Source organism: Trichechus manatus, unplaced genomic scaffold, assembly GCF_000243295.1.
Source record: "Trichechus manatus latirostris isolate Lorelei unplaced genomic scaffold, TriManLat1.0 scaffold00133, whole genome shotgun sequence".
In the NCBI taxonomy this organism is placed as follows: domain Eukaryota; kingdom Metazoa; phylum Chordata; class Mammalia; order Sirenia; family Trichechidae; genus Trichechus; species Trichechus manatus.
This window is the reverse complement of record NW_004444069.1, coordinates 5,989,892-6,011,335: the sequence shown is the minus strand read 5'-3', so window position 1 is coordinate 6,011,335 and position 21,444 is coordinate 5,989,892. Positions and strand designations below refer to the sequence as shown.

The window sequence follows — 21,444 nt, the reverse complement described above, 5'->3', positions numbered from 1 at the left end:
TGTCCACCTGTCTCATAGGCGGGTGCACACGTGGGTGGTGATCAGAGCTTTGCTTTTCTTTTTACTCCAATAAGGCAACTCCCAGTGCCGCACAGGCCCCATCTCAGCACTGGGAAATCGGGGCACGGGCAGGGGCCAGGGGGCTGCACTCAGCCACCGTCTCTTTGTCAGACTTACGAGGACCAGCACAGCAGCGAGGAGGAGGAGGAAGAGGAGGAGGAGGAGAGCGAGGAGGGTGAGGAGGACGACGACATCACTAGTGCCGAGTCGGAGAGCAGTGAGGAGGAGGAAGGGGGGCATGGGGAGCAGGCGGGCGCCAGCAGGCAGCAGCAGCTAGAATGGGATGACTCCACTCTCAGCTATTGACCTTGGGGCAGCAGCTGCGGCTCCTCCACGGCCCTTCTCTTTTCTGCTCCCGAAGACTCTGCCACTCCCACCCTACTCGTCCCAAGGATCCACGATGTACAAAATCATTCGGCCAGTAGGTCTGCAGACCCTCCCTGGTGCCTGTTGTCCACCCCTGCTTGGTGTATAGGACTTAGATACCCCTCCCTGCCTGGATCTCATCTAAATTACGTGAGGAGCGACCCCCATGCCCTCCGCCGTCATCTCGCTCGGCGTAGTGACCCTCTGTGCTTGGACACGCACACATGGTGTCCACAGGCCCCTCTTGGCCTGTGAGGACGCGGCCGCTGGCACCTCCCGGAGCCGCACGGACAGACAGACTTACTGACCAAGGGTAACGTTGCTCACTCCCACCTGGTAACCAGTTTTCTTTTTTTTTTTTAAAAAGAAGTTTTTATTTTTTCCAAACTAGTGCATGTATAAAATGGCAAAATGGGGGTTAATATGTAGATGATTAACTGACTTTTTAATATTCTGTAAATAAATTGGAATTCTGTTGTGTCCGTTGTGCTAATGTAATCAAGGACTGGAATTTAAAGTGAAATTCAGATTACTGAGTGCAGTGGAGACCCTCATGGGCTCACTGCTCCCACCAGCCTACCCACCCTGCCGAGAACAAGGAGAAGCCTGTCCCCCACCCAGGTACCTAGGTCCCGCAGGGGCCCACACCCTACTGGGTACAATCCAGCCTCAGGTCTCCGAGTGTGGGTGGGGCAGCCTGCTGGGGGCACAGGTTTTGTGTACTGCTTGGCTGGGGAGACTGGCTGGGGGGCCCTTCTGTGGAGGCTAGACATAGCCAAGTCTTTTGGGGGATTCTCCCTGTTTCTGATTTGGCGGGGGGTAGGTGGGAGGGAGTTGCTGGGTTCACTGGCCTGTTACATACTCCTTGTACAGTCATCTGGACTTTTCTTGTGCAGCCTTGCTGTTTATACTTAATGTATTTTTCCCTGCTGACAACATACTGTATAGATGACACAAACGGACAACCATTGGGCAAACTGTTTGGGCACTGGGTCTGGGGACAGCAGCAGGCCTGAGCGAGCCAGACTCAGGATGGCCGAGGAGCAGATGGGCTGCAAAGAGCCTCCCCAGACAATGGCCATGCACTAGATTTTCCCCAACAGCTGTTGCCCCTCCAGCCTCCCCAGGGTGACCCTGCCCCGGGCGTCACAGCCACACCCAGTCAGTGGCAAGGAGGGAGAGGAGAGGAGAACAGACAGGACTGAAACCCACACGGCCACTTTTTTTTCTTTTTTAATTTAAATGTAAAATTTTAGGTTTCTAAAACGGTGCAGGGGGGTGGATAATTTTGAATACTGTCCTGTGATCGTAACTGCTAGTTTCAAGAAAATGGACGGTTGTCCTGTGCTCCTGTGTAACCATCCTCCATATCCTGCCACCGTAGCTGCTCTGTCTAGACCACTGATAACCGAACATGGAGAGGGGACCGTGCTCCTGTCAGTAGCCACCCCGGGTGTCGCTCTTCAGATGTGTAAATTGATGCGCGGTCAGAAAGTGTATACGCTACAATAAAGTTCCGGTTCTAACTCCGCTCGGAGCGGCTTTTTGTTTTTTATCTTGTTTGTTTTTTAATCCTGCATTCCCCTTGCTACTTTTGAGTGGAGACATAACAAGGCTTTTATTTCTTTTTTAATCTGATTTCACCTCATTCTGAGGTTTTGCAGAGTGCTGGTCTTGGCTTACATCAGCTTTGTTGAATTCGCCTTCCCCGTACAGAAACAGTGATTTAAAAAAATAGGAAATCTCACCAGGCACACAGACTACACACCCAACCCCAGAATTGCTGTGTATGTGCAAAGGAACGCTGCCCACACCGGGGAGCACTCAAACTCGCTTCAATAAATAACAGAATATACATATACACGGGCACTTGGCCTTTCGATTTCCTAACAGGGTGGAACTATTAATTTCAGCACGCACTCTGGAAGACTAGTCATTTGGCGACTTTGGATGAGCCAGGTATTCTGAGTGACGCTGACAGACGAGGTGGCAGAGGCAGCTGGGGCCAGCCACCTCCCAGAGCAGGGCGCTTCCTCCTGCCTCTGACTAACCAGACCCACAGTTAGCGCCTGCCTCTTTTTTTAAGCCAGGTGCCTGGGCTATTGAGAGGGCAGCTACCTCAGCTCTGCCGAGCTTCAGAAGGCCTTTTGAGAGGTCAGGAGGGTAGCCTGGCTAGTCCTGACTCTGCTGCTAGCACATGAGGACCACCTGCGGGCTTCTAAAAACCCAGACTCCTGAGCCCCTGAGCTTCAGAAGGTGGGCGAGGCCTGGGAATCTGTATTTTTGAAGCTCCTGAATCCAGATGGTTGGGAACTGCTGACTCAGCCTGGCTCTCGCCTGAGGCCTAAGGTGAAAAGCTAAGTACCATCAGAGAAAAAGATTCCATCATGCCACAGACCCCTCACATGGCTGGTACCGTTGACTATCACAGCAGGTTTTCAAAAGTGACAGTTCTGGAAAAAGAGCTCAGCTCCCATGCCTTAATGAAGCCCCGCACTCTGAGGCGGGTCCCAGCTATTGCACAGAGTACTCTTGAACCTGCTTTCCCCTTGATTTAGAGCCAGGATGAGCTAAAACAAGCTCAACTCTTTTTTTTTTTTTTTTTTTTTTAAACACTTTTTAACACATCTTGAGGACCCGCATATATATTATACTTTGTGGGGGCCGGGTCAACTTCCCCTAGCCATGGAGGTTCAGTAAGGAGTTTGGCTGTATTTCTTACTGCACACAAAATGGCTTTACAGCAGAGATGAGAGGATCCCCGGGCCCAAGAGTTACTTTAAAAGCGAAGTGTGGCATCATCCCTGAATCTCAGGGCACCGGGCGTCCTTGGAGGTGGCCACCACAAATCACAGTCAGTGGGGGACGGGCAGGGCTCGGCAGCACAGAGGTGGCAGGAGGAGGGCTGAGGACTGGGGTGCCTCTCTGGACAGTAGGCACCAGGTGACTGCTGGAGCCGACACCCCTGCAGCCGGGCAGCTCCCAGGAGGAGAGGAGTCGGGCTGGGCCCAGATCACCAGCTGGAAGACTTGGGGCTGCGACCCTCCACCGAGGGGCAGCCTGGGGGCACCCCGTATTCCTCCCCACCAGGCTCAAAGGCTGCCTTTGCTTTTATGGCTGTGAAGTCCCTTCAGCATTTCAAGTCATAAATAAATAACCGCAAGTATTTCGTCCAGTGTAAACAAAAGGCAATTGTGTAGGTTCTTTCTCATGAGGTGCAGTTCAGGCCTTTGGGATAAAGATCGCCTCTGCTCCTGGCACAAGGGCTAGGCGCCACCAGCATGCGGGGCCAGAGGGGCCGCTACTGCCTGTTGTCTTTAGACACATTGTGGGCCAACCAGTTCACTTTGGTTTTCCAGCTCTCCCGCAGGGCTTCATTAAACTTGACCCGGAAGTGCTTGAGTGCTTCCTCCTCCGTTTTCCCCAATGCCAGGGAGTCCTGAGACCAGAGCATCAAAGCAGTGTTAACCCGTGGCCTGGCCCAGGAACGAAGCCCTACTGCCTCTCTGGATATTCTAAATTCCTTCCTAAGAAAATTGAATGAAGGAGTTAGACTACAGCCAGTCACAAAGCAAGACAGGTCAAGGTGACCCACCTACAGAATAAGGGTGCAAACTTGCCAGGGTGTCTTGGCCCCCAAGCCCACAGGTAATAGCTTTGCCTTCTCCAGTGGAGACAGCAGCTCTGGGAGGAAGCGGAGGGCAGTTTTGTTCTTCAGGAATTGGCACCAAGAGGGAACCCTGGCCAGGCCATCCTCACTACCCACCCCAGCTTCTCACCTGAAAAGATACAGGAAAGAAAACTACCTAATCCAACCCCTCATTCTCTGAATGAAAAGCCTGTGGCCCGAGGAGGGTAAGTGGGTTGACCGAGGCCAAGAGCACGTCTGCAGCAGGCCAAGGACTAAAGCCAGGCAGCACGAGTCCTGCTTTGGCTGCTGCCCAGTGGGTGGGCTCGAGGGGTGCATAAGGTAGGAATGGCCCATGGGATCCACCACACTCAGGCCCTCCTGGCTCGCGTCCCTTGGAGCGAAGCCTTGGGAAGTCTGGCTACACCTGGTGTCCTGCCTGGAGTGGTGGTCCTGATTCACCTTGAGATACTGGATGTCTTTTGAGCAGCTGAGTTCAGGCAGGCCTGCTGCCCTCATGAGAGCAAAGAGGTGGAGAAAGAGCAGCCCGTGGCGCCGCAGGATGGTGTAGGCTTTCTCACAGTAGCCTCGGAACCTGCATCGGTGGAGGAAGAGACTATGGCTCTGGTCCTTGTAGCCACTGCCAACCCCAGGCTGCCCAGCAACTTCCCCGGAGCACCTGCCCTTGCCCTGAAGACAGGCCATGTACTCAAAGCCCCCAGTTCCTCTAACTGACCCCCCATGCCACAGCTTGACTTCTACTACACTACATGGCCTAGGAACGTCCCCCGTACTGCCCCAGTAGGGCACTCCAGAGCTGGGGTGGGGGTACTTCCTGCTGAGAAGGCAGGGACATGTTCCAAATCCCTCAGGAACACAGGGTTGGGGGGCCACAGTGGGGCTGAGGGCCGAGTCCTTGTCCCTGTAGCCTGCAGGGACCTCTGCTCCCTCACCGGAATGCTGGAGACTGAGGGACCCCTGGTGGGTCTAAGGCACCCTCACCTTTCAAACTTCTCATTGTTGTTCGTCTTCCCCTGCTGAATCACATGGACAAAGTCATAGGTGAGGATGAATGGGACTCGTTCACGGTTGATTCCAAACTTGGTCTTGAAATTCCCCAGAAAGTGGCCAAAATCAATGTGGAACAGCTAAGGGGATGGAAGAGCAAAGGCTGAGGGGGTGTCAGGAAGGAGAGCTGCCAGGTGCAGAGACTCAGGTTCACAGGGACTTGGGCTCACAGGGGACTTTGCCCGGGAATTGTGTGCAGGGCAGAAAGGCCAGGGGCCACAGGCTGCCCACGTGGCAGCTGCCCACACCACCTACCTGCCCACTTTCACGGATCATGATGTTGTCACTGTGCCGATCGCCGATGCCCAGCACATAGGTGGCCACACAGTAGCCAGCACAGGAAAGGGTGAACTCCTCGATGGCTCGGTCCAGGGCCTCCCTGGGTGGGGAAGATTGAAACCATGGCTATGTTCTGCAGCTCCTTCTACCAAGTGGTGTGGACTATTCCCCTCCCCTTGAATCTGGCTGGCCTCATGACCTGCTTTGGCCACAGATGTGGAGGAAATGATGTTGGGAGCATTACAGAACCTAAGCCTTGAGACACCTCACAGCTTTCGGACACCCCTGCCCGTCAAAGGAAGCCCAGGCTGGTCTACCAAATGAGGAGACGCCAAATGGAGAAGGACAGAGCTGACAACCAGCACGAGCTCCTCAGACATGTAAGTGGGGCCACTGTAGACCCTCCAGACCCCATCAAGCCACCAGATGGCAGTAGTCCCATGAGTGATCCCAAGCAAGACCGGCAGAAGAATCACCCAGCTGAGCCCAGCCCAAATTGCAGATTCATTGAGCAGTAAATGGTTACTTAAGTCCCTAAGTTTTGAGTGGTTGCTACACAGCAATAAATAACTGATATGTGGAGAAACAGAGATCCCCTATCCCAACACAGACATGAGCTGACTCTCAGCCTGAATGTCACAGGCCCTTCCTCTCACCTTTGGCAGTAATGGGCCAGCCCCTCCCAAGCCGCCCCTCTTGGGAAGAGAGGGCATCTGTCCCTGGGGCCCAAAACCAACCCTGGGTTCTTGGACTTGAGCCAGTTGAGCAGGGCATCCTTGTTAAAGGCAGCTGTGGCTGCCATGTTGCTCTTGTTTAGCTGGATGTTGGCGATGGTGTCTGAGTGGAGCACTACTTCGATGAGGCCTGTGCGGTCCCCGGTGGAGAGGCAGCCATAGGGGGTCATCCTGTGCAAGTGCAGAGAGGGGAGGCAAAGGCCATGGTCAAGCCTGTCCCTGGGGCTGCTTGGCCCCATGGACCTTGTGGCACCCAAAAACACCACAGGAGATGCTGCTCAAGGAGCTGGGAAGGAGCCCACAACTCCAAGGCCCCTTGGAGAGTCAGCCCCGGCACCTGAGACCCTGAGGGGAGAGCTTGGCATCTTGGCTGAGCTCATGTTGGCTCAGAAGAAAAAACCATGGTGGTTGGAAGAGGACATCACTGCTTCCAAAGATGAGGCAGGAAGCCAAGGACACTTGGGGCAAAGAAAACAACAGAGTGAAGAGACGCTGAGCCTGGAACAGCTTCTCCACACATGTCCTGTTGCCACCATCACTTCCCTCGCCAGACATGGAAACAGCACCCGCTCTTCTTACAACAGCCCTTTCTCAGCAGGGAGAGTAACGGCTGCTTTGACAGGCAGCCCCCCAAAGAGGCCAGGGCCCTAGGCCTTGTGCAGACATAAATGGGTGACAAGGAGCCCTCACCTCAGGTCCAGCCCCTCCTGCTTCCACAGAACGTCCATGAGCTGGATCATTTGCAGAGTCAGCATGTCCTGGCGGAGATCTGTCCAGCCAGCGCCGGAAGGAAAAGCACAAGTTTCTGGGGGGTACTGCACTCTGAGCTACGTCCAGGCCCTGAAGTCCCAGGTCTGTCTTTCAGCTCTCCCCATAGGAATCACACCCAGGTGTCCCCCAGGCCAGTACAGGCATGGAGGGGGGAAGGCCTCAGTGGGTTCCCTCCCAGGCCCTGCCTGCTCACCATCCCCATTCTTGAAGATGATGCCCACGCTGCCCTCACTGCCCGCCTCCTCATTGCTGTACATGATCCATAGGGGCTTCATCTTGGAGTCCATGAAGGTGCACTGCTCCACACTGCTGGGCCAGAGATCAGTCAGTGGGCCTCCGTGGGGCCGGGGGCAGTCAGGCAGAGGACCTGGAGGGGCGTGGGTGGTGCTTACCAGACGTCAGCCAGCAGCGTGCTGGGGTCGAGTGGGGACTGCAGGTGGGAGAGAGCCTCCAGGTAGGTCTCCTGACGCATGCACACATGCATCATCTCCTTGGTTTGCGGCTTGGTGGTCTTCTGGGAGCTCACTTTGACAAAATCATTCAGGGCCTTCAGCTTGCTCAGTGCTTCCCCCTGGCCAGAGAACGGGAGGTTGGAAGGAGCAGCCTGGAAGGGTTTGAGCTCTCGGCCTCACTGGCCCAGGTGATTCGAAGGGGCCAAGCTTGGGGAGGGGTGCAGAGGTTGGGACCTCACCTGCTTCATCAGCACCTTCATGTGGTGGGTGCTGCCCCTGCAGTAGGCCTCCATGATGAGGCCGAAGCGCAGGGCCACCGATGGAACATGCATCTCGGAGCTGAAGGGAGAAGAGAGGATTGAGCCCGTGGCAGGGCCACACAGCCCGGCCCCAGCCCAGGCAGGGACATCCCCTGGGACTCAGGCGGCCAGGACACCCAGGCCTTCTAGAAACTCGGGGTCAGAGGACCAGAAGCCCCTCTCCCACCGTGGCCTTTCCCCTCCGGGGGACACAGAGGCCAGGGGAGTTCAGCTACCGGAGGTGCCAGAAGAGGAAGTGACCGATCTTGCGGTTGGCCAGTGCCCGGTCCAGCAGAAACTTGGTCAGCTCACAGTCCAGGTAGGACTCATACTTGAGTACCTGCACCAGCTGCAGCAGGTACTGGAAAAGCTCATCGTCCCTGCAAAGAAGGGAGGCCACTGGGGTCACTTCGGATAGGGGGCCCACAGTGGGCGGGGGCAGAGCAGGAGCAAGAGGCGACCTCCACTGGAGTAGGCCTTAAGAGGCTCAGTGTCTCCTAGCAGTGCCCCTTGCTGGCAGCTGGGGCAAAGCAACCCTCTAGCTCCACTGCCCAGCAGCCCCAGCAGCCTACAGGACTCACGTCAGCTTGCGCAGGGACTTGATGGCAAAGGAGCCCACGTGGCGGTCCGGGAAACTGAAGTCCAGCAGCTCCAGGGCACTCAGGACGGGCAGCTCGGGCCATGAACACAGCAGGCAGAGCATCTGGAGGGAGGGATCAGGGTGGTGGAGTGGGAGCGGGCTGCCAGGGAAGGAGGCCATGGGGAGGAGGCCGCCAGGGGAGGAGGGTATTACAGGAGGGGGCCAGCAGGGGAGGAGGCCACCAGGCTGACCAGGCTCTGTCTGACCCCACCCCCTGCCCACCTGGGCCACGTCCTCGTGCTTGTTCCACTTAGTGACCAGCAGCAGCCGGGCCAGAGCCTCAGGGAAGTACTCCTGGACCTCATGGCGCATCTTCCACACCAGGTCCTTCTCGTGCTCGTACAGCTCCCCCGAGCCGCGCCGCTCCAGGATTTCCCGCAACTGCAGCTGCTGAGGGGTGCAGGGGGGTGAGGGCTGCTCCCACCCACTCTTCTCCCTGCCCCGCGCCCCATACCCAGCTCACCTCCTCCTCGGTGAAGCGCCCGTGCTCCCCGTGCCGCCCCAGCTCCAGGATCTGCAACACAACAACCCGCCCTGCTCTCAGCGACGCCCCCCACCGGCCAACGCTGTGCCAGCCCCAAGCAGGGCTTTCAGATTCTGGGGCACAGTTTCCAAGTTTAGCACTGCTGACATTATGGGCCAGATGACTCTGTTGTGGCGCTGTCCTGTGTAGGACGTTTGTAGGATGTTTAGCACCATCCCAGCCTCCACCCACAGATGCCAGTAGCACCACCTTCCACACTAGTTGTGACAACAAAAAAGGTCTCCAGACATTGCTCAATATCCCGTTGTTGCTATGTGCCATTGAGTCCATTTCAACTCACAGCAACCCCGTGTGACAGAGTAGAACGGCCCCATAGGGTTTTCTTTACTGTAATCTTTACAGGTGGCCCTGGTGGTGCAGTAGTTAAGAGCTCAGCTGCTAACCAAAAGTTCAAACCCACCAGCTGCTCCTTGGAAACCCTGTGGGGCAGTTCTACTCTGTCCTATAGGATCGCTATAAGTCGGAATCGACTCGACAGCAATGGGTTTTTTGTTTAATCTTTATGGGAGCAGATTGTCAGGTCTTTCTCCCGAGGAGCTGCTGGGTGGGTTCTAACAGCTGACCTATCTGTGCACAGCCGAGCAGTTAACCATTGTACCACCAGGCACTGTGGGGGTCAGTATTGCCTGGGCTGAGAACCTCTGCTCTAGGGCATGTGAGAATTCCAGAGATTCAGGAACACCCCAACTGTGCATGGTGACTACCTGCCCCCACCACACCCCAGCCCTGGGCAACTCATGGGTTGGCAGAGACCTTGCTCTGGGGAGCATCTGAGGCAGGGCCTGGAAAGTGCCCATTTGATCCCACAGCCTCTGGGCGGGGCAGGTCCTGGTATGGGGGCCCAGCCCAGCCGAGGTCCTGCCCCGAACTGACCTTCTCCAGGGCAGGGTAGTACACGGGATGAGGGGCCACCTCGGGGAGGCAGATGACCAGGGCAGCGGCACTCTCTGTGTTAGGATTACTCCGCACAGTCCCTGTGGGGTTCAGCAGCTCCCCTTTCTCGTCTGAACACACAGACAGATGAAGTCAGGTGCATGGAGAACACCGCCACCCCTGGGGCTCCCCATGCCCCTTAAGCCTCTATCCCCGGCCTGGCAGACCTGGGACAAAGGGCCACATGTAGAGGCACTGCTCCCCGGTCTTGAGCTGGTCCTTATAGTCAAACAGCATGAGGTTGGCCCAGGCGATGGGGCAGTCCTGGGGAGGACGAAGCAGGTCAGGGTCAGAGGGGACTCCATTTGCTCATCTGCAGAATGGGATCAGCCTCCAAGCCAAGCTTCCCTGTCCTCATCCAGACATCCCAAAGAGAGGAGCAAGAAGACTCAGACACCAGCTGAGGTCTCCCAACCAGACCCCAGAGGAGAACCTGCTTAGAGAGGGGGAACCCACTGTTTCCCTTTCTTATCAGAATCCCAGTGAGGAAGGCCAGCTGCCTGACTGTGCCCTCTGCTCCCAGCAGCACCCACACCCTCGGCTTATCGAGAAACCCCCAAACCAACCACATCAGCCCCCAGAGAGCTGGCCCTACTCAACCTTCCATGAGTCAGCAGGGCTGAGTGGAGTCACATCCTGGGCCTGGTGACTCAAGAGTCCCAGCACCACCCGTTCCTGATGGCATGACTTAGGCCTTTCTGCTCCCCAAGAGGACAGCAGCTTTGCCCTTCCCACCTCAAGGAGCTGCCTCCAGATCCCCACAGGACCAAAGACCCACATATTCCAAGTAGCCTGCTCACAGCCCAGCAACCCAGAGCCTTCACGAGGGAGGGGTGGAGGCTGGACAGGGAGGGGCGAGGCTGGGGGGCTGAGGTCTGCAGGCCCACCACAGAGCCCCCCACCCGGGCTGGGAGGATGGAGAGAGGCTCAGCTGCAGGGGCAGGACGGGGCCCAGCAGGAGGTACACTGGCTCTCAGGGGCCTGAACCCCAGCCTGACCCACCGCCTTCTTGGACTTCTTCTTGGTGGAGCGAGCCTTCTTGGCCTTCTCAATCACAGCGTAAAGCGCGAGGCAGAGCCGGGCCATTCGGGGCAGGTCACAGATGTTGATGTCGAACTCCAGCCGCTGGTTCCACACGGGCCCTGAGCACACGCTCACCTCTGAGCTGGACACCATTTTGCACAGCATCTCGTTGCCGTGGAAGAGCCCAGCCTGCACCACCAGCTGTGGGAGGTGCCAAGGCGCAGGTGAGCCGGCAGCAGGGGTGAGCGGTCAGTGCGGACCCAAGCAGGCAGGCACCCAGGGCAGAGGCCCAGCCCCTCTCCCTCCCAGGCCTCTCCCACCTAATGGTCAAATCTCCTCCTCTTTGTTGCTTGTTGCCGTTGAGTACAATTCTGACTCATGGCGACCCCATGCGTGCAGAGCAGAACTGTGCTCTACAGGGTTTTCAACAGCCCCAACCTTTCAGAAGCAGATCGTCAGGTCTGTCTTCCGGAGCACCACTGGGTGGATTCAAACCACCAACCTTTAGGTTAGCAGCAGAGTGCTTAAACCATTGCTTCATGAGGGCTCCTTTTCTTCTCCTTAAATACCCTAATTTAAGTGAGTCTGAGTCCCACTTCCATGCGGAACGAGGTGGTATGGCAGAGGGAGGGCTGCGCTGCCTGGGTGGGACAAGGCCCAGTGGCCGTGGGGTAGGGGAAGGGCACCTAGTCTCAGCTCCCCCACTGGCTCTGTGGGACCCCAGGGCACGTCCGTTCCCCTACTCTGGGCCTCAGTTTCCCCACATGAGCTTGGAAGCCCCAAGGGCCCTTCCAGCTCCAACATCCCAGGGCTCCCTTCACTTCTTATGAGCCCCTGTGATCTGGGATGCCCCCGCCCTGCCTCCCCCACCCCCATCGCCCCATTCTGAAGCCTGGCACCTACCAGCCCATCTGATCCAATCCGCCACGATTCTACTGGGGGAGCCCAGACCTGCCTGCTTGTAAAAGTACCTCACCAAAAAGTGCTCACAGGCATGAGACTCCACCTCACTGGACTCACAAATGGGACAATAAGCCCTGTACCTCACAGGGCTGTTCTGAGGACAGATGGGATCAGGAATGCCGCAATGTTTGGAAGAGAAAACAGCGCAGCTCCAGTCCCCATACTGTCCTTGCAGCAGAGGTGGGCCCTGGCCTGATCACTGGCCCCCTGGGGTGAGACAGTGATGACCACACCCACCTGCAAGCCCCGCCTTCACTACCCCGGGAGCACCCAAGCCCCGCCCAGCTGGAGCTGACCCTTCTTCCTTGCCTGCTGCCCTGCCCCCCAGACTCTGTGGTTCCTCATCTCCGGGCTAGGCCTGGTCCCTATCACCTCCACCAAGCTGAATACCCAGAACTCGGCTAGGCTTAAGTTTCTGTGAATTGGTCTCTCAGGCCGGCTGGCCTGCCCCCTACCCGGCTTCCTGTTTTGAAGCAGCTCAAACCACCCTGGGCAGGGATGCTGGGTAATGTGGTCAGGCGGCTTTCGTGTGACCCCCCCTTCTTCCTCTGCCACCCCTCCAGCCGCCTGTTTGTGCAAACACTCTGACTCCCCACCTGCCCCCGGAGCCCCTACCTTCATACGCTCATCGGCATTCACTTTGCTGCCCTGGATCAGCTCGATGCAAAACGGCTGCTCCAGGGACCACAGGGATGCAGAGGAGGGCTGAGGAGAGAAGAAGCAGGGCTGGTGATGGGCCAGGCGGTGCAAGAATCCAGAACTCTCTCACTGGGCTCACTCCCCTGGCCGCCACTTGGGGGTGGCGTGAGAGTGTTGCAGGTTTGTGGCAAAGCTCAGACACCAGCCCACAACACCGTCCTTTACCAGAAAACCTGCCACGCAGATGCCCCAGGGGCCCTCTGCCTGAGATCTACAGGCCATCAAGTTCTGCTGAAAGTGCGGGGAGCTGTGTCCACAGGGAAGGGCAGCAGGACAGCCAGCCTCTGCCCCCGAGGACATCGGTCTGTGAGCCTCCCAGGATCAAAGCCCCAACTCTCCACACTGACCAGCCATGAGGCTGGGGGCCCTGGACCCACGGCTGGCCTCGGGTGCCGCCTAACAGGCTCTAGGCTTGGCCAATGGCCAGAAAAAGGGAGGGAAGTGCGAGTTGTGGAGGGCGCCAGCTCACCTTCTTCACAGGAATGGGGGGCGGCTTGGTGCGCAGCTTCTGGACCTGGGGCGTGGGGTTGCTCTGCTCATCCCGCATGGCCAAGATGGAGGAGGAGTGCACCATGGTCAGGTGAGGGGTCAGCCCGCTGTGCAGGCAGCTGCAGATGTACTGAGAGGGGGCAGCATGAGCTGATGATGGGCAGCCCCCAACCACTCACTGGACAACAGGCTCCCCGGGAACACCGCCCCCCTGCTGCAGACCATCGCCGACCCCAGGACCTCCCGGGGTCCCCTCCTGCTGGCTGTCCCAACCCCACCCGCCTCCTCAAGATGGAGTATCTCCAGTATCTCCTTGTGCTCACAGAGAGGTCCGATCCAGCAAGGGGATGCTTCAGCCATGACCCCCAAAGGCCTGGCTCATCAGGCTCAACAGGGGCCTACGGATCAGCTCCCCTCACCCCTAAGGCCCAGCCCAGGGCTGTAGGGAGCACAGACACGGGGCCCCCCAGGCCTCACCTGGAACTGGCAGAGGGGGTAGCTGCCGTAGAGGTACTCGTACTTCCCATTCACCTGCAGCGCATAGTCCTCCGGCCGCTCCACCAGCGGCTGCCGGAACACGGTAGCCTTCTTCCGGAGGGCACAGGCCATCAGCGCCAGGGGCATGTCCTTGGTGGATACCTGGAAGGTGAAGCTCTCCTGGGAGGAGGAGAGCGGGTCAGCCCTCTGTTCTGTGGAGGTCCCATGGCATTCTGGGGCACAGGGGGCCTTAGTTGTCTATAGTAGGCACCCCCCACCCCTGAAGGTGAGACCTCCATGAGGGTCTCATCTGACTGACACTCAGAAGTACTGGTTGAGTGAACGAACAGATCAATGAACCTAATGCCATTGTTATACTGTCATTCCGTTACAGAGACCACCAGTGAAGCCTGGTCCGACTTGCCTGGTGGAAAGTCTGGCTGAGCCCTCACGTGCACAGATGTCTCACAGATACCAACTGATGCTACTGGAGGGAGGTGGATTTGGGGGGTCATGGGGAAGCACCCCCAGCAGAAGCCACAGCAACGTCCAGGTGAGGGGGAGAGGTGGGGCTCACCTCACTGCCCTCGAACTTGACATTGACTAGGAGGACCCGGTTGGGGACGCGCAGGGTGCCAGTGCCCCAGCCCCGCGCCGCAGGCTCCAGCTGCAGAGGGAAGCTGTACTGCAGCCAGGCCTCCCAGCCCAGCTGCTGCCGGTGCGCGGCTGCCTCCTCGCAGAACTGGCGCATCTTGGTGCGGAAGTCGTTCACCTCCGGGTCTCGCAAGGAGTCGAACTCATGGAGGCCTGAGAGACAGGAAGAGGCCGGGTCAGCACAGGGTGTCTGGCAGGCCCAGCCCAGTCGATGTGACCCACCCGCAGGGGCACCTTTGCCGATGACAAGGCTGATCTGTGAATTGATGAGCTTCTTCACACGGTCGCCCTCACGGGCCACCAGGCGCAGGACTGGCAGGAAGGGTTGGATGTCACAGAGTCGACGCTGCTCGTCCTCCAGCTCCTGCTGTTCCGCTGTCTGGTTGACGCAGGTGAACACATAGGCCTCGGGGTCGCTGAGCATGTGGAAGAAGGGCTCATACTGGGCGCGGTGCCACAACACCTGGGAGGGACAGGTGCTGGTCAGCTCCTCCAGCCAAGGCCACAGGGAGCTGGCAGGAGGGAGGCTGGGGGTCCCACTCTGCACAGCCCAACAAGAGGGCAAATGCAAGGATCCAAGACTGGCATCCTCTCCAGAGCCCTTGAGCACCGATCATGTGGTGGCCAGGAATCTCTGTTACTGCTCTGCTCAGAATGTGCAGGCTACACGCTGGGGTCTGAGGCTGAGCGGTGTGGCCCACGGTCTCCCGTGTAGGGTGCAGGGACCACCGTGAGGTTGCCCTGGGAGACAGTTGCTGGGACATGACCTTCAGGCCTCTCCTCCCTCCCCCCGCCAGCGAATCGTTCTGGAGTTCATCCCCCTGGCGATTAGACAAACTCACCTGAGTTCTAAATGTTGGCAACTAAATCAGAAAGGGAGTCCAATTCAGACTGGGTGGTACAAAGGGTTAATGCACGAGGCTGCTAACCAAAAGAATGGTGGTTCAAGTCCACCCACCCAGAGGCGCCTTGGAAGAAAGGCCTGGTCATCTACTTCCAAAAATCAGTCATTGAAAACCCTATGGACCACAGTTCTACTTTGACACACCTGGGGTCACCATGAGTTGGATTCAATTTGATGGCAACAGTTTTTTTTTTTTAAGTCAGAAAAACTTAACATACTGAATGAAAGGGCCAAATAAAACACATCTACAGACCATGCTCAGCTCCATACTGTGCCCCCAAAGTGAGGTCTCCCCAGGAACTCTCCAAGGAAAAGCAGTCCAAGAGTCAAGATTTAGTGCAAAGGCATTCACCACAGAATTACAGAGAATACAGAAAAGAAGGAAACAGTTCAATGTTGCTACCGTGGGAAATGGCTAGTTATGGCACAGAATCTGGGATTCCTGTACATACAGGCACGGAGGGGTCCAAGATATACCACTAAACTGAAAAATCCCAAATTGTACAACAGCAGATATAATTCAAACCCACTTTCATAAAAAGCAACAATAAACATATTTTAACATAGACTAGAGTCCAGCAAACCACGGTTTGTGGGCCAAATCTGGCCCAACGCCTGTTTTTGTAAAGAAAGTTTTATTAGAACACAGCCACACCCATTCGTTCCATATCGTCTATGGCTGCTTTTGTGCTACAACAGCAGAGTTGGCTAGCAAGGTCCAAAATATTTACTATCTGGCCTTTTATGGAAAAAAAGTTTGCTGGCTCCTAGTATAGATAAATATATAAAGAAATTGAAGCTAATTGGTTCACATTTTCTGTGGGGTGAGACTATAGGGGCTGACACCTGTTTTATATTTCTGCAATGTTTGAATCTGAATGGCATGCATGCATAGCTTCTGTGAGCAGAAAAAGTAAGATTAACTTTCAAATTATATTTATATAAAATGACAGTGAAGAAAGATGTTAACTCAGAAAAAAAAAGGACATAAAAGTTCATAATAATCAGAACGATCACAATTATGGAGGAAAAAACACCACAGTCTATACAGAAAACAGGAAACAGCCAGAGTGTTAACTGTGGTTGTCATATGGCTGGATTACAGATTATTTTTTTCTTCTCCTTTTCCTTATCTTCCTAAATTTTAGGGTGTTCGTATTGTTTTTTGCGGGGGAGGGTGGTAAATATATATATGTAACAAAACATGTGCCACGTCAACTTTCTTCACAGGTACAATTCCTAGACATTAATTATGTTTATCACATTATTCAAACATTACCATGTCCATATTACTTTTGTAATGGAAAAAGTAGACTTAATCTTTAAAGAGATCCTCCAGGAAGGGAAGATAAAACTCAAGGATGGTCCATGGCCTCTCCTTTTTCTTTCCTGCTCCCAATTATCACTTTGAAAATTCTGAGAAAGAGTCTCATCCTCTGGCAGCCCAAGGCAAGGCCCATTAAACCCCATACTTTGTAGATGGTAACATGACAATATCTACCAAATACCATTCAGATGTTTCATCCTTTACTCAGTAATCCACCCTGAAAATTATTCAACAAAAACTGTTTCCAAAGATATTTTACTATGGGGTCAGCGCTAAAGACAAAGATTAGTAGAACTCTTAAGAGGCCATGGATGGGGTAGTCCCAACAATGATGTCACAATGGGATGCAAGACCACCACTGAAACCAGCGCCTTGAAACTTCTGCTGTGATCTAGCTAGGATAAACACACACTGTAAAAGGGGGGAAGCTGAATTTGGAATGATATACAGAATATAACTGCAAGTTTTTAAACAATTCTTGGTATTATTTGTATATTTTAAAATTCTTATCTGAGACTCCCAAATCTGATAAACCACGCATGTGAATGTGAGAGTCTATCCGTCTCTCTGAGTTCTAAATTCTGAGGACCCGGCTTAAGGTCGAGGTCATACCTGCTTGATGGTACTGAGGTTGGCATTGCGGGACACAGGGAAGTTCAGATAGACACCCGTGGGCAGCAAGAAGTCAACCGCCACGCTCTGGTTCTCCTCCTTGGTCCAGAATTCCATAGGGCAGTCAACCCCGGGGGGCATCCTGTTCTACCTCTCAGGCGCCAGTTGCCCTGAAAAGGAAGCAAAGGCAAAGTAAGTGACCCAGGTGTTCTGGGCAAGTCAGAAATCCATGACAGCTGGAGGCTCAGGGCTGGGTCTCAGCCCACAGACACACAAAGCGGCCTCCATCTGGGCCTCGTCCTGCCCGGGGTGGCCTGTGGCTCCTACTGCCCAGGCCACGGTCTCATCACACACGGAACACTGTCTGTATCCCTCACTGCAAGGCACCAAAACTAAGAGACCAGTAGACTCACGCCAATCCTTTTTTCCCGGGAATGCACACATCTGGGAGGCCTGGCCATGGTCACCAGCTGACAAGGCCAGGGGACATCAGGGACACTGGTCAGACAACCCAGGACATTAGAAGGGCTGGAAGGTGGTAGTTCTTTGACACTTTATAGGCAGAAACCAAATGGCTTAAAAATGGCTTTGGGTATATACCCAAGAGACTTGAAAGCAGTGACACAAACAGACACATGTACACCGAGGTTCACTGCAGCACTTTTCACAACAGCCAAGACGGAAACAGCCCAAATGTCCATCAGCTGATGAATGGATAAACAAAAGCAGTGTATACACACAATGGAACACTACTCAGCTGTAAAGAGAAATGAAGTCCTGATACATGCTACGACACGGATGAACCTTGAAAACGATGCTGAGTGAAGTCAGTTGCAAAAGGACCAATATTGCATGATCTTACTTGTATGAAATAAGCAAATAGATAGATAGAAACCAAAGATTATTAGTGGTTACCAGGGGTAGGAGGGAGGGGGGAAGGGCGAGTTTTTGCTTAGGGGGCATTGAGTCGATGTTCATGTGGTGGAATGATTTGGAAAACGATATTATATTCAACTAGATGAATGTAATCAATGTTACTGAATTGTACATGTAGAAACTGTTGAATTGGTGTATGTTTTGTTGTTGTTGTTTTGTTTATTTGTCTTCTGCTTTTTTTCTTTTTTTATTGTACTTTAGGTGAAGCTTTGCAGAACAAATAGTTTCTCATTAAACAGTTAGTACACATATTGCTTTATGACAATAGTTAACAACCCCACGAGATGTCAACACTGTCCCTTCTCGACCTTGGGTTCCCTATTACCAGTTTCCTGTCCCCTCTTGCCTTCTAGTCCTTGTCCCTGGACTGTTGTGCCCCATTAGTTTTGTTTTGTTTTATGGGGCTGTCTAATCTTTGGCTGAAGGGTGAACCTCGCGAGTGACATTACTGAGCTAAAAGGGTGTCCAGGGGCCATACTCTCAGGGTTTCTCCAGTCTCTGTCAGGCCAGTAAGTCTGGTCCTTTTTTTGTGAGTTAGAATTTTGTTCTATGTTTTCCTCCAGCTCTGTCTGGAACCCTCTGTTGTGATCCCTGTCAGAGCAGTCAGTGGTGGTAGCCAGGGCACTATCTAGCTGTACTGGGCTCAGTCTGGAGGAGGCCGTGGTAGTTGTGGTCCATTAGTCCTTCGGATTAATCTTTCCCTTGTATCTTGTTTTCTTCATTCTCCCTTGCTTCCGAAGGGGTGAGACCAGCGGAGTATCTTAGATGGCTGCTTACAGGCTTTTAAGACCCCAGAACTACTCACCAAGGTAGAATGTAGAACATTGTCTTTATAAACTGTGTTATGCCAATTGAGCTAGATGTTCCCTGAGACCATGGTCCCCACAGCCCTCTGCCCAGCATTTTGGTCCCTCAGGGAGTTTGGATGTGTCTATGGAGCTTCCATGCCCTTGCCTTGTATAAGTTGTACTGGCTTCCCCAATATTGCGTACTGTCTTACCCTTCGAATTGGTGTATGCTTTGTTGTGTATATTTTCACCACAATAAAAAAAAAGAGAGAGAGAAAGAAAGGGAAAAAAACCTCCTTTGGCCAGTAAACAATTTTTTGCAACATCTCAGCCATACTAGAGTATAAACAAACCCATGTACCATCCCCGGTAAGTAACAAAATGTTACAGACACACTTAAAGGACCTTGTCTACCCACCATAGGAACCCTGGTGGTGCAGTGGTTAGGTGCTGAGGGTCTCCCCACACTTCAGGTTACCATCACCCAGATTCTGGTTGTTTATAATTTCCATGCATGCTTTTAGGCTTTTATTATACAAATACGTATCCAGAAACAATCCCTAATACATATGCATGTTTTAAAACTTTGTATGAATAGTAAGTCTTCTACCTTGTTTTTGCCACTCAGCATTGTTCTTTAGATTTATCCATGCTGATGCATGTAGCTCTGGTTCATTCATTTTAACTCATGTATGATATTTCACTGTGTAAATAAACCATAAGTTATTTACCCCTTCTCTTGTTGATCGACTACATGTGCAGAAAGAGCCAATGGAGAAGCTTAATATCATCAGTCAGAACAAGGCCAGGGCTGACTGCGGAACAGACCATCAACTGTCCATACGCAAGTTCAATCTGAAACTGAAGAAAATTAAAACGAGTCCACAAGAACCAAACTATGACCTTCAGTATATCCTACCTGAATTTAGAGACCATCTCAAGAACACATTCGATGCACTGAACACTAATGACCAGAGACCAGACAAGTTGTGGGATGACATCAAGGACATTATACATGATGAAAGAAAAAGACAGGAATGAAAGAAAAGACCAAAATGGATGTCAGAAGAGACTCTGAAACTTGCTCTTGAATGTAGAGTAGTTAAAGCATATGGAAGAAATGATGAAGTAAAAGAGCTGAACAGAACATTTCAAAGGGTAGCTTGAGAAGACAAAGTAAAGTATTATAATGACATGTGCAAAGACCTGGAGTTAGAAAACCAAAAGGGAAGAACACACTCACCATTTCTCAAGCTGAAAGAACTGAAGAAAAAATTCAAGCCTCGAGTTGCAATATTGGGAAGGATTCCATAGGCAAAATATTGAACAATACAGGAAGCATCAAAAGAAGATGGAAGGGAAATACAGAGTCACTGTACCAAAAAGAATTGGTTGACATCCAACCATTTCAGGAGGTAGCACATGATGAAGAATTAATTGATGGTACTGAAAGAAGAAGTCGAAGCTGCACTGAAGGCACTGGCAAAAAAACAAGGCTCCAGGAATTGACGGAATATCAATTGAGATGTTTCAACAAATGGATGCAATGCTGGAAGTCCTCACTCGTCTATGTCAGAAATTTGGAAGACAGCTACCTGGCCAACTGACTGGAAGAGATCCATATCTGTGCCCATCCCAAAAAAAAGGTGATCCAACAGAATGTGGAAATTATTGAACGATACCATTAATATCACATGCAAGTAAAATTGTGCTGAAGATCATTCAAAAAAGTTGAAGCAGAACATCAACAGGGAACTGCCAGAAATTCAAAAGAGGATGTGGAACAAGCAATGTCATTGCTGATGTCAGATGGATCCTGGGTGAAAGCAGAGAATACCAGAAAGATGTTACCTGTGTTTTATTGAGTATGCAAAGGCAATTTGCAGGAGATAAATGTTTACAGATAATAAGGAAAATGCAAATGAAATAATGGGAGACTATTTATTTCATACCTATATTAGCAAAAATGAAAAAGTTTGACAATTCTAAGTGCTGACGAAGATATGGAGATTTAAACATTATACAACAATGGCATGATTGCTAATTGGTGCTACCATTCTGGAAGAAAATTTGGCAATATTTAATGAAGTTAATGATGTGTATAACCTATGACATGGGGACAGTAGTGGTTCAGTGGTAGAATTCTCGCCTTCTATGCGGGAGACCTGGGTTCGACTCCCATCCAATGCCTTTCATGCACAGCTACCACCCATCTGTCAGTGGAGTCTTGCATGTTGCTATGATGCTGAACTGGTTTCAGCAGAGCTTCCAGACTAAGACCAACTAGGAAGAAAGGTCTGGCGATCTATTTCCAACAATCAGCCAGTGAAAACCCTATGAATCACAACAATTCAATTAGCAACCGATCATGGGGATGGCACAGGACTGAGCAGCATTTCGTTCTGTTGTGCCTGCTGTGGCCATAAGTTGGAGGCTGACTTGAGGGCAGCTAACAACATACGACATATGACAATTCCGCTCAGAGGTAAATACTCCAGCCCTGTGCTGTCCAATATGGTAGCCACCATCCACAGGTGCCTCTTCAGCACTTGAAACGTGGCTAGTGTGACTGAGGAACTGAATTTTTCAAATGCTTTAATTTTAATTCATTTTAATTTAAAAATTGATAATCGATCCAGTTATTAGAAAACTTTTGAGTGTGAAACAACGTGGGTCTGTAAGCCTACTTTTTCACCTATAAATGGTATGAAATCTACATACAAATCAAGTATTTCTGACAAAAATTTAGCATCTAAATTGCAATGTACTGTGTTAAATACACACCAGATTTCAAAGAC

At 52.8% G+C, this 21,444-nt stretch overlaps 2 protein-coding genes across 14 annotated transcripts in view; one reads left to right on the top strand and one right to left on the bottom strand.

Moving 5' to 3' along the window:
- CLSTN1 (calsyntenin 1) overlaps positions 1–1,969 on the top strand; it is an 82,647-nt gene extending 80,678 nt beyond the window's left edge. Inside the window, exon 17 of the mRNA XM_023739397.1 lies at positions 172–1,969. Coding sequence (XP_023595165.1) covers positions 172–366 — 195 coding nt within the window. The 3' untranslated portion in view covers positions 367–1,969. The remainder of the gene's footprint in view (positions 1–171) is intronic.
- Positions 1,970–3,003: 1,034 nt separating this feature from the next.
- Positions 3,004–21,444, bottom strand: part of PIK3CD (phosphatidylinositol-4,5-bisphosphate 3-kinase catalytic subunit delta) — a 72,411-nt gene continuing 53,970 nt past the window's right edge. For 10 of the 13 annotated variants that reach the window (XM_023739386.1, XM_023739394.1, XM_023739387.1 and 7 more), the window contains 22 exons: positions 16,923–17,092; positions 14,314–14,542; positions 14,003–14,232; positions 13,426–13,605; positions 12,929–13,078; positions 12,376–12,465; positions 10,777–10,998; positions 9,942–10,038; positions 9,715–9,845; positions 8,761–8,811; positions 8,520–8,687; positions 8,239–8,360; positions 7,894–8,037; positions 7,598–7,697; positions 7,299–7,477; positions 7,100–7,215; positions 6,826–6,904; positions 6,139–6,306; positions 5,378–5,501; positions 5,057–5,202; positions 4,517–4,649; positions 3,004–3,865 (listed from right to left, as the gene is read on the bottom strand). In XM_023739386.1, the coding sequence (XP_023595154.1) occupies positions 3,728–3,865; positions 4,517–4,649; positions 5,057–5,202; positions 5,378–5,501; positions 6,139–6,306; positions 6,826–6,904; positions 7,100–7,215; positions 7,299–7,477; positions 7,598–7,697; positions 7,894–8,037; positions 8,239–8,360; positions 8,520–8,687; positions 8,761–8,811; positions 9,715–9,845; positions 9,942–10,038; positions 10,777–10,998; positions 12,376–12,465; positions 12,929–13,078; positions 13,426–13,605; positions 14,003–14,232; positions 14,314–14,542; positions 16,923–17,063 (3,138 nt within the window). In that variant the 5' untranslated portion in view covers positions 17,064–17,092 and the 3' untranslated portion in view covers positions 3,004–3,727. The remainder of the gene's footprint in view (positions 3,866–4,516; positions 4,650–5,056; positions 5,203–5,377; positions 5,502–6,138; positions 6,307–6,825; positions 6,905–7,099; positions 7,216–7,298; positions 7,478–7,597; positions 7,698–7,893; positions 8,038–8,238; positions 8,361–8,519; positions 8,688–8,760; positions 8,812–9,714; positions 9,846–9,941; positions 10,039–10,776; positions 10,999–12,375; positions 12,466–12,928; positions 13,079–13,425; positions 13,606–14,002; positions 14,233–14,313; positions 14,543–16,922; positions 17,093–21,444) is intronic. The other 3 variants (XM_004385140.2, XM_023739395.1, XM_023739396.1) reach the window with 3 other exon arrangements.